Source organism: Ranitomeya imitator, chromosome 2 (assembly GCF_032444005.1).
Source record: "Ranitomeya imitator isolate aRanImi1 chromosome 2, aRanImi1.pri, whole genome shotgun sequence".
Classification (NCBI taxonomy): domain Eukaryota; kingdom Metazoa; phylum Chordata; class Amphibia; order Anura; family Dendrobatidae; genus Ranitomeya; species Ranitomeya imitator.
Genome location: NC_091283.1, coordinates 656,709,991 through 656,722,765, shown reverse-complemented (window position 1 = coordinate 656,722,765; position 12,775 = coordinate 656,709,991). Strand labels below are relative to the sequence as shown.

At 42.4% G+C, this 12,775-nt stretch overlaps 1 protein-coding gene across 2 annotated transcripts in view; it reads left to right on the top strand.

The window, feature by feature from the left end:
* The window catches only part of ACY3 (aminoacylase 3), a 141,709-nt gene that overhangs the window by 115,924 nt on the left and 13,010 nt on the right, over positions 1-12,775 (top strand). For both annotated transcript variants that reach the window (XM_069752954.1, XM_069752955.1), the window contains exon 5: positions 9,022-9,131. In XM_069752954.1, coding sequence (XP_069609055.1) covers positions 9,022-9,131 — 110 coding nt within the window. The remainder of the gene's footprint in view (positions 1-9,021; positions 9,132-12,775) is intronic.

Here is a 12,775-nt window from a genome sequence, read left to right as displayed (position 1 = left end):
AGTGCCACCTATAGGAAGTAGCAATCCTAAAAGTCAATTTACACTCTTTAACGAGCCTTGTCACATGATTTTGGATAGAGACCAAACCAATTTGCAGACACTGTGTTTTGGGATATTCCCCTTCATCAGTGCAAAGTGTCAGATCTGCTTTGCCTGTTTGAGAGGCGTCTGACTGGGTTCCAAGTGATAACATTTCTCCTTGCGGAGAGTGACATGTTAAGCATTGCGGCTTAAAAGTCTCCTCATCTTGGCATTCTTAAAATGTCACTGTGCAAGGAGAAATGTTGTCACTTGGATCCTGGTCAGATGCCTCTCACACAGCCAAACCAGATATCACACTTTGCACTGATGAGGAGTACCCCAAAAAACAGTGTCTGTAAGGCTGGGGTCACACTTACATGTGCAATGCGATAAACTTGCATGAGTCTCTCGCATCAATACCCACCACATCAAATACCTGTCATGGCCAGCCCAATCACCAGACCTGAACCCCATTGAAAACCCATGAAATGTAATCAAGAGGATGATGGATAGTCACAAGCCATCAAACAAAGAAGAACTGTTTACATTTTTGCGCCAGGAGCAGCAAGAAAGACTGGTGGAAAGCATGCCAAGACGCATGAAAGCTGTGATTAAAAATTCCACAAAATATTGATTTCTGAACTCTTCCTGAGTTAAAACATTAGTATTGTTGTTTCTAAATGATTATGAACTTGTTTTCTTTGCATTATTTGAGGTCTGAAAGCACTGGTTATTTTTTTTTTATTTTGACCATTTCTCCTTTTCGAAAAAAAAAACCACAAAATATATTGCTTGGAACTTCAGAGACATGTTGTCAATTTGTCAGTAGTTTATAGACTAAAAGAACAATTTACATTTCACTCAAAAATATACCTATAAAGAGAAAAATCAGACAAACTGAACATTTTTCAGTGGTCTCTTAATTTTTGCCAGAGCTGTATACAGGTCCTTCTCAAAAAATTAGCATATAGTGTTAAATTTCATTATTTACCATAATGTAATGATTACAATTAAACTTTCATATATTATAGATTCATTATCCACCAACTGAAATTTGTCAGGTCTTTTATTGTTTTAATACTGATGATTTTGGCATACAACTCCTGATAACCCAAAAAACCTGTCTCAATAAATTAGCATATTTCACCCATCCAATCAAATAAAAGTGTTTTTTAATAACAAACAAAAAAACCAACAAATAATAATGTTCAGTTATGCACTCAATACTTGGTCGGGAATCCTTTGGCAGAAATGACTGCTTCAATGCGGCGTGGCATGGAGGCAATCAGCCTGTGACACTGCTGAGATGTTATGGAGGCCCAGGATGCTTCAATAGCGGCCTTAAGCTCATCCAGAGTGTTGGGTCTTGCGTCTCTCAACTTTCTCTTCACAATATCCCACAGATTCTCTATGGGGTTCAGGTCAGGAGAGTTGGCAGGCCAATTGAGCACAGTAATACCATGGTCAGTAAACCATTTACCAGTGGTTTTGGCACTGTGAGCAGGTGCCAGGTCGTGCTGAAAAATGAAATCTTCATCTCCATAAAGCATTTCAGCCGATGGAAGCATGAAGTGCTCCAAAATCTCCTGATAGCTAGCTGCATTGACCCTGCCCTTGATGAAACACAGTGGACCAACACCAGCAGCTGACATGGCACCCCACACCATCACTGACTGTGGGTACTTGACACTGGACTTCAGGCATTTTGGCATTTCCTTCTCCCCAGTCTTCCTCCAGACTCTGGCGCCTTGATTTCCGAATGACATGCAAAATTTGCTTTCATCAGAAAAAAGTACTTGGGACCACTTAGCAACAGTCCAGTGCTGCTTCTCTGTAGCTCAAAAGTGGCTTTACCTGGGGAATGCGGCACCTGTAGCCCATTTCCTGCACACGCCTGTGCACGGTGGCTCTGGATGGTTCCACACCAGACTCAGTCCACTGCTTCCTCAGGTTCCCCAAGGTCTGGAATCGGTCCTTCTCCACAATCTTCCTCAGGGTCCGGTCTCCTCTTCTCATTGTACAGCGTTTTCTGCCACATTGTTTCCTTCCAACAGACTTACCATTGAGGTGCCTTGATACAGCACTCTGGGAACAGCCTATTTGTTGAGAAATTTCTTTCTGGGTCTTACCCTCTTGCTTGAGGGTGTCAATGATGGCCTTCTTGACATCTGTCAGGTCGCTAGTCTTACCCATGATGGGGGTTTTGAGTAATGAACCAGGCAGGGAGTTTATAAAAGCCTCAGGTATCTTTTGCATGTGTTTAGAGTTAATTAGTTGATTCAGAAGATTAGGGTAATAGGTCGTTTAGAGAACCTTTTCTTGATATGCTAATTTATTGAGACAGGTTTTTTGGGTTATCAGGAGTTGTATGCCAAAATCATCAGTATTAAAACAATAAAAGACCTGACAAATTTCAGTTGGTGGATAATGAATCTATAATATATGAAAGTTTAATTGTAATCATTACATTATGGTAAATAATGAAATTTAACACTATATGCTAATTTTTTGAGAAGGACCTGTATGTTCCTGTGCTCAGTTCTTCCTGCACTATACGCGATGCCTGCAGATTGGACTGCATTGTTAGTGTGACAGTTTTTCTTTCTGAGTTAATTTATTAACCCGTTAGTGACAGAGCCAATTTTGCACTTAATGACCAAGCCAATTTTTACAATTCTGACCGGTCACTTTTTGAAGTTATAACTCTGGAATGCTTCAATGTATCTCACTAATTCTGAGACTGTTTTTTCGAGACATATTGTACTTTATGATAGTGGTAAAATTTCTTCTATATGACTCGCGTTTATTTATGAAGAAATGGAAATTTGGCAAAAAATTTGAAAATTTTGCAATTTTCTAATTTTTTGTACCCTTAACCCCTTTACCCCCAAGGGTGGTTTGCACGTTAATGACCGGACCAATTTTTACAATTCTGACCACTGTCCCATTATGAGGTTATAACTCTGGAACGCTTCAACGGATCCCAGTGATTCTGACATTGTTTTCTCGTGACATATTGTACTTCATGACAATGGTAAAAATTCTTTGATTGTACCTGCGTTTATTTGTGAAAAAAACGGAAATTTGGCGACAATTATGAAAATTTCGCAATTTTCCATCTTTGAATTTTTATGCAATTAAATCACAGAGATATGTCACACAAAATACTTAATAAGTAACATTTCCCACATGTCTACTTTACATCAGCACAATTTTGGAACCAAAATTTTTTTTTGTTAGGGAGTTATAAGGGTTAAAAGTTGACCAGCAATTTCTCATTTCTACAACACCATTTTTTTTTTAGGGACCACATCTCATTTGAAGTCATTTTGAGGGGTCTATATGATAGAAAATACCCAAGTGTGACACCATTCTAAAAACTACACCCCTCAAGGTGCTCAAAACCATATTCAAGAAGTTTATTAACCCTTCTGGTGCTTCACAGGAATTTTTTGAATGTTTAAATAAAAATGAACATTTAACTTTTTTTCACAAAAAATTTAATTCAGCTCCAATTTGTTTTATTTTACCAAGGGTAACAGGAGAAAATGGACCCCAAACATTGTTGTACAATTTGTCCTGAGTACGCCAATACCCCACATGTGGGGGTAAACCACTGTTTAGGCGCATGGCAGAGCTCGGAAGCGAAGGAGCGCCATTTGACTTTTCAATGCAAAATTGACTGGAATTGAGATGGGACGCCATGTTTCGTTTGGAGAGCCCCTGATGTGCCTAAACATTGAAACCCCCCACAAGTGACACCATTTTGGAAAGTAGACCCCCTAAGGAACTTATCTAGAGGTGTGGTGAGCACTTTGACCCACCAAGTGCTTCACAGAAGTTTATAATGTAGAACCGTAAAAATAAAAAATCATATTTTTTCACAAAGATTATCTTTTCGCCACCAATTTTTTATTTTCCCAAGGGTAAGAGAAGAAATTGGACACCAAAAGTTGTTGTACAATTTGTCCTGAGTACGCTGATAGCCCATATGTGGGGGTAAACCACTGTTTGGGCGGATGGGAGAGCTCGGAAGGGAAGGAGCGCCAATTGACTTTTCAATGCAAAATTGACAGGAATTGAGATGGGACGCCATGTTGCGTTTGAAGAGCCACTGATGTGCCTAAACATTGAAACCCCCCACAAGTGACACCATTTTGGAAAGTAGACCCCCTAAGGAACTTATCTAGAGGTGTGGTGAGCACTTTGACCCACCAAGTGCTTCACAGAAGTTTATAATGCAGAGCCGTAAAAATAAAACAAAATTTTTTTCCCACAAAAATTATTTTTTTAGCCCCCAGTTTTGTATTTTCCCGAGGGTAACAGGAGAAATTGGACCCCAAAATTTGTTGCCCAATTTGTCCTGAGTGCGATGATACACCATATGTGGGGGGAACCACTGTTTGGGCACATGGGAGGGCTCGGAAGGGAAGGAGTGCCATTTGAATGCAGACTTAGATGGAATGGTCTGCAGGTGTCACATTGCGTTTGCAGAGCCCCTAATGTACCTAAACAGTAGAAACCCCCCACAAGTGACCATTTTGGAAAGTAGACCCCCTTAGGAACTTATCTAGATGTGTGCTGAGCGCTTTGACCCACCAAGGGCTTCACAGAAGTTTATAATGCAGAGCCGTAAAAATAAAACAAAAATTTTTTCCCACAAAAATTATTTTTTAGCCCCCAGTTTTGTATTTTCCCGAGGGTAACAGGAGAAATTGGACCCCACAATTTGTTGTCCAATTTGTCCTGAGTGCGCTGATACCCCATATGTGGGGGGGAACCACTGTTTGGGTGCATGGGAGGGCTCGAAAGGGAAGGAGCTCCATTTGGAATGAGGACTTAGATGGAATGGTCTGCAGGTGTCACATTGCATTTGCAGAGCCCCTAATGTACCTAAACAGTAGAAACCTCCCACAAGTGACACCATTTTGGAAACTAGACTCCCTAAGGAACTCATCTAGATGTGTTGTGATAGCTTTGAACCCCCAAGTGTTTCACTACAGTTTGTAACGCAGAGCCGTGAAAATTAAAAAAAAAAAATCTTTCCCCCCAAAACTATATTTTAGCCCCCAGTTTTGTATTTTACCGAGGGTAAGAGGAGAAATTCGACCCCAAACGTTGTTGTCCAATTTGTCCTGAGTACGCTGATACCCCGTATATTGGGGAGAACCACCGTTTGAGCGCATGGCAGAGCTCGGAAGGGAAGGAGCGCCATTTGGAATGCAGACTTAGATGGAATGGTCTGCAGGCGTCACATTGCGTTTGCAGAACCCCTAATGTACCTAAACAGTAGAAACCCCCCACAAGTGACCCCATATTGGAAACTAGACCCCCCAGGGAACTAATCTAGATGTGTTGTGAGAACTTTGAACCCCCAAGTGTTTCACTACAGTTTATAACGCAGAGCCGTGAAAATAAAAAAATCCTTTTTTTTCCCACAAAAATTATTTTTTAGCCCCCAGTTTTGTATTTTCCCAAGGGTAACAGGAGAATTTGGACCCCAAAAGTTGTTGTTCTATTTGTCCTGAGTACGCTGATACCCCATATGTTGGGGTAAACCCCTGTTTGGGCACACGGGAGAGCTCGTTAGGGAAGAAGCACGGTTTTACTTTTTCAACGCAGAATTGGCTGGAATTGAGATCGGACGCCATGTCGCGTTTGGAGAGCCCCTGATGTGCCTAAACAGTGGAAACTGCACAATTATGACTGAAACCCTAATCCAAACACACCCCTAACCTTAATCCCAACAGTAACCCTAACCACACCTCTAACCCTGACACACCCCTAACCCTAATCCCAACCCTATTCCCAACTGTAAATGTAATCTAAACCCTAACTGTAACTTTAGCCCCAACCCGAACCCTAACTTTAGCCCCAACCCAAACTGTAGCCCTAACCCTAGCCCTAACCCTAGCCCTAGCCCTAACCCTAGCCCTAATGGGAAAATGGAAATAAATACATTTTTTTAATTTTTCCCTAACTAACGGGGTGATGAAGGGGGGTTTGATTTACTTTTAGAGCGGGTTTTTTAGCGGATTTTTATGATTGGCAGCCGTCACACACTGAAAGACGCTTTATATTGCAAAAAATATTTTTTGCGTTACCACATTTTGAGAGCTATAATTTTTCCATATTTTGGTCCACAGAGTCATGTGAGGTCTTTTTTTTTGCGGGACGAGTTGACGTTTTTATTGGTAACATTTTCAGGCACGTGACATTTTTTGATCGCTTTTTATTCCGATTTTTGTGAGGCAGAATGACCAAAAACCAGCTATTCATGAATTTCTTTTGGGGGAGGCGTTTATACCGTTCCGCGTTTGGTAAAATTGATAAAGCAGTTTTATTCTTCGGGTCAGTACAATTACAGCGATACCTCATTTATATCATTTTTTTATGTTTTGGCGCTTTTATACGATGAAAACTATTTTATAGAAAAAATAATTATTTTTGCATCGCTTTATTCTCAGGACTATAACTTTTTTATTTTTTTGCTGATGATGCTGTATGGCAGCTCGTTTTTTGCGGGACAAGATGACGCTTTCAGCGGTACCATAGTTATTTATATCTGTCTTTTTGATCGCGTGTTATTCCACTTTTTGTTCGGCGGTATGATAATAAAGCGTTGTTTTTTGCCTCGTTTTTTTTTTTTTTTTTCTTACGGTGTTTACTGAAGGGGTTAACTAGTGGCCAGTTTTATAGGTCGGGCCGTTACGGACGCGGCGATACTAAATATATGTACTTTTATTGATTTTTTTTATTTATTTAGATAAAGAAATGTATTTATGGGAATAATATTTTTTTTTTTTTCATTATTTTGGAATTATTTTTTTTATTTTTTTTTACACATTTGAAAAAATTTTTTTTTACTTTTTTACTTTGTCCCAGGGGGAGACATCACAGATCGGTGATCTGACAGTTTGCACAGCACTCTGTCAGATCACCGATCTGATAGCAGTGCAGGCTGCTTCACAGTGCATGCTCTGAGCAGGCTCTGTGAAGCCAACTCCCTCCCTGCAGGACCCGGATCCGCGGCCATCTTGGATCCGGGGCTCGAGCAGGGAGGGAGGTTGCTGCGGGGGGCTCAGGGAAGCCCGCAGGGAGCCCCCTCCCTGCGCGATGCTTCCCTGCACCGCCGGCACATCGCGATCATCTTTGATCACGGTGTGCCAGGGGTTAATGTGCCGGGGGCGGTCAGTGATAGGCAGCTGACACCCGGCCGCGATCGGCGGCGCTCCCCCCGTGAGCGCCGCCGATCGCGCTGGACGTACTATCCCGTCCATGGTCATAGGGGCCCACCCCACCTCGACGGGATAGTACGTCCCATGTCAGAAAGGAGTTAAATCAAAGAATGGTGTCACACAAAATAGTTAACAAATAACATTTCCCACATGTCAGCTTTACATCTGCACATTTTTGGAAACATAATTTTTTTTTGTTAGGACATTATAAGTTGACCAGCGACTTCTCTTTTTTCCCACAAAATTTACAAAACCATTATTTTTAGGGACCACCTCACATTTGAAGTGAGTTTGGGGGGTCAATATAACAGAAAATATGCAAAAGTGACACCATTCTGAAATCTGCACCCTTCAATGTGAGCAAAAGCATCTTCAAGAAGTTTATTAACCCTTCAGGTGCTTCACGATAACTAGAGCAATGTACTAAGAAAAAATGAACATTTTACTTTTTTAACAAAAAATTTACTTTGGAACCAAACTTTTTTATTTCCCCAAGGGTATCAGGAGAAAATGGACCACCAAATATGTTTTGCAATTTATCCTGAGTACGCCAATACCCCGTGTGTGGGGGAAAGACAATGTTTGGGCGCATTGCAGGACTCAGAAAAGATGGAGCACCGTTTGACGTTTTGAACGCAGTATTGACTGGAATCAATGGTGTGTGCCATATCGCGTTTGGAGACCCACTGATGTACCTAAACAGTAGAACCCCCCCAATTCTAACTCCATCTTAACACAGCCCTTTACCTTAACACACCTCTAACCCTAGTCCCAACCCTAACCATAATCCTTACCACAACCCTAACCTCAACACACCCTCAACCCTAATCCCAACCCTAACTGTAATCCAAACCATAACCCTAGCCCCAACACCACCCTAACCCCAATACCGTCCACAACCCTAACCGCAACACAACCCTAACTCCAACAAATCTATAACCCCAATCTTAGCCCCAAACCTAATTCTAGCCCCAACTATAACCCTAGCTCAACCCTAACCCTAGCTCTAACCTTAGCCCCAACCCTAACCCTATCCCAACCCTCATATTAGCTCCAACCCTAAACCTAGTCCCAACTCTAACTCTAACCCAACCCTAACCCTAGCTCTAACCCCAACCCTAAACCTAGCCCCAAACCTAATGGAAAAATAAAATAAAAAAATGTATTTTTTCCATTATTTTTACCTAAATAAGAGGTGATAAAGGGGGGATTGATTTGCTATTTTTTTTTATTTTGATCACTGTGATTTTTCCACCATTTTGTTCCTGGAAGAAGACGCCTAGGGCCGGGGGACAGAGCTGGAGGGTGCAGGGACACTGGAGGTACCGTGGGGGCTCGAGGGATCCCATTTCTCTCTCTTCTGGTATGCTAGATCATATCAGAGGAGAGTGAAATAAGTGTGATCGCCGTTATTTGGTGAATAACGGCGATCGCAACACTGGAGACAGTAAAAACCGACCCGAATCATGTTCTTTGGGGTCTCAACTACTCACGGTAGCCACGCCCCGGAGATTTTCCGATGCTGGGATGCGCTATACACTTATTTCTCAGCGCTATTAAAAAGCAGCACTGAGAAATAAGTACCCTTAACTGCCGCCGTTGAAAGGCGTATCGATGGTCGTTAAGGGGTTAACCTGGTAGTCTGGGCAAACTGGCCTGAAACCCCTTATAGGAAAGGATAAACCTTTGTTTCAACAACTACTCAGCCATAATTGTTTTTACTGTACAATAGTAATAATTTTCACTTTCTTTTTCATTCAAGGAATTGAATTTCCAGGTTTTGAAGTTGATGTTTATCAGCGCGTTGGTCACATAGAATTTCCTCTTTCACCAGATGGAGAAGTTTCTGCAGTTGTACACCCTTCTCTACAGGTAATCATCAACTACAGCAAAACCACAGAAATGAGCTGCGACATTTGGTGATATAAGTATAATGTGTAGGAGCACATTCACACTGTAGCCATTAACAAACATAACCTAGAACAGAAAGAACACAAATAAATAAATACCCTGCAGTAAGTAAATTAGTAAATAGTAATAATAAACAGCTTGCAAATACAGTGGATTGTAAAAGTATTCACCCCCTTTCATTTTCCTTGTATTGTTACTGTGACGCCCAGGAGACTGGGGTACCCAGCACCGGACCAATGAGGTCTGTCTCTTGAGGGGGATGTCACGGGTGGCTTGACCCGGTGCTGTGGCCTCAGGCAATGCACAGTGTAAGGGTATCGTGAGGGAACAGGCACTTACTTGATCAGCAGCAGGTTCTCCCAGCGGTGATGATCCCGATCCTGGATAGATGACTATTGTCCAAATGAAAGACTGAGGCACTGAAACATTTAACCAGTTTACTTCAACATAAAGGGATCTACAACCAGTCCTGTCACCGGAGTCTGTATGGGAACTCTGAGTTACTTTGACCCTGCCGGGGTCTTCGCCTCTTATTGTGCGCAATTTCTGTGTGGCCCTGCTGCTGTATGTGAACTGGCTGCCGGCCCAATCTGTCCCCTCCGGGTCCTGGTTCGACGGGCAACCCGAGTCCTTTTATCGGTTTACCCCCTCTGGGAGTACCGCTGAACTCTGTATCTGTTGCTGCGTCCAGCCCTAGTGAAGCTGATATCACCTCACGTTTTTCCGGTTGCTGTATTATATATAATGAATACAGCCACGGATCCGGTATCCATCTTTGCGCCTGTTCTGGGTAGTGATTAATGCTACCCGGTTCTCACAATGTCCTTTTTCTCTATCCCTCTTCTCCTCAGGCCGGTGATTTAGGCCTGGTAACAGTCACAGGGCTGTTAGATATTCAACTGTATGACCTCTCACTTTCAGCTCCTTGGCCCAACTGCCATTTCTTCTCTCAGACCAGAATGGATCAAGGGGAGTCTCTGGAGCTCCCCCTTCTGGCCGGAGGTGGTAGTGCAGTCTTGCTATTTTAGTATTTGTATTTACTGTCAGTAACTATTTTTGTGGCAAATACCCCTAGGGGTGCCACATTCCCCCTTAGTTAAGAACAGTACTCCGGGACTGTGGGACAATAACATTTTGAAATAACAATTAATATGTACAGAGTCTTAAAAATGAAAAGTTACAAATACCACTCAAGGAAACAAAAATAGAGTTCTGTAAAAAGTCACTTCAAATAGCGTCCATTAATACAGTTCTATCCTTGAAGGTATTAGGAAAGGCACTGTACTTAGTGTCCAGGAATTTAGTTCCATTTTTCCAACTGAGTTATCAATATAAAGTCTAAAGAAAGTTCAAAAAGAGCAAAAAGCAAAGTTCAAAAAGCAGTCTTTCCGGAGCTTTGATTTAGTGCCTCCGGGCTGATAAAAAGTTCAAGAATATGCAAGAAGTTCATACAGACAAGTCTCTGTAGGCACTGGGCTTAAACGTTGCAGACTGATAACAATGACTATACTACATTTTCTGTTTAACTATATGCGGCATAACATATATACAATTCACATTATGAGCTTTATAGTTGGTAATCTGCATACCTGGCCGGTAATTGACCCTGGGTACTACGCTGTGATCTACGTAATAGCGGTGTCTCTTCATGTGGTGTACTACTGTCTACTGCGGATGTAGTATCTGCCCGCTCTGCTAAAGATAATTCCACGACTATGGAGTTGGCAAGTCCACCGTGAATGGGATTACTCTGACCAGGAATCTGTTCTTCCTGGCCTGGAACCTCCTGTAGTACGGGGTCAGCCTCTTCCTGTCTTGGGACTTCTGGTATTGGGTTCGGTGTTGGGTAAAAGGCCACCATGGGAACCACTACTGCACCATGGTATGTTAGTAGGGTTTTGGGAAAGTCTCCTATACAGGTGTGATACACTTCCTCTTCTTTTTCCTTTACTGGTTGAACCTGTATGGGTTGAATAACTTCTGGTTCTGGCTGGACAACGTCTGGCTCTTTCAATGCTTCCGGACATAATTTAAGATTGTCTCTTGACACTAGTACAGATGTTAAGCCTCCGTTTTTGCTAATGAGACACATTTTAGGATTATCCACTCTTGTTGGTAAAACTGTGTAGGGTACGGCTTCCCACTGATTGTCCAGTTTATTGGTTCGACGATTTCTCTTGAGCACTTGGTCACCCGGTCTTAATGGGGTCGCTAGAGCATTCTGGTTGAAAGTTCGCTCTTGTCTTTCTCTAGTTTGCTGAAGGCTTCTTTCCACACTCTCTTGCACTTGGCGATACTGCTTTTGCCGTATGATATCCCAATTGGAGTCTTGAACTTCTGCGTCTGGTTTCAGAATTCCCATTTCTAGATCGATTGGTAATTGGCCGGGTCTTGCACGCATAAGATAAGCTGGGGTGCAGTTGGTGGAGCTCACCGGGACATGATTTATACAGATCCACCAAGTCAGGCAATTTCTCTGGCCATTGATTCCTTTCTGTCTCAGGTAAAGTCTTTAGTAGGTCTATTACAATATGGTTCATCTTCTCTCATAAGCCGTTTGTTTGTGGATGATAGGCCGTCGTCCGGATCTTTTTGCAACCATACATATTACAGAATTCTCTGAAGATCTCTGATTCAAAGGCTGTACCTTGGTTGGTGAGAACCTGTTCCGGATATCCACGGGGTCTACAAAAGTACGTTTGGAACGCTTTGGCTGCTGTTTTTGCTGTCAGATCTTTTACGGGTACTACTACCAAGAAGCGTGAATAATGGTCCAAGATGGTCAAGGCATAGACATAGCCGGACCGGCTTGGTATTAACTTCACGTGGTCTATGGCTACAAGTTCAAGTGGTTGTTTGGTGATTATGGGCTGCAGTGGTGCTCTTTGGTTCTTTTGATCGTTTCTTCTGAGATTGCACGGGCCACAATTTCTGCACCACTGTTCGATTGATTTTCTCATCCCGACCCAATAAAATCTTTCTCTTAGAAGTACTTCTAACTTTTTCCAACGGAAGTGACCAGCACCATTATGGTAAGCTTCGAGGACCATCTTGACATCTTGTTTAGGCACGATAATCTGCCAAACCAATTCATGTGTTTTCGGATTGGTGTACCTTCTACAGAGCTTCTCTTGATACAGGAACATTTTGCCTCTCTCTTTCCAGAGTTGATGCGTCTCTTCTGGGGCATCCTCATCGGGATATGCACTTTGGTCAGTTAACAGTTCCTTCACCAACTTCACAGCCGGATTGCTGTCTTGGGTGTCAGCCCATCTATGGTGTGCTAACGGATTAAAATTCACCTCTTGTTGTTTCTGATAGGTACTTGACTGATGATGTTTTGCCTTGGGATGATGGGAGGCTGGTACTTCAATTTCTTCAAGCTCCCCCGTTTCTTCTTCTACATCTCTCAAGTGTGGCATCCGGGATAGGGCATCAGCATTTCCATTCTTGCGACCTGCTCGATACTTGATCTTGAAGTTGTAATTAGATAACCGGGCTATCCATCGCTGTTCTAACGCACCTAATTTGGCTGTGTCCAGGTGGGTCAACGGATTGTTGTCAGTATAGACAATAAATTCTGCAGCGGCCAGATAGTGTTTGAA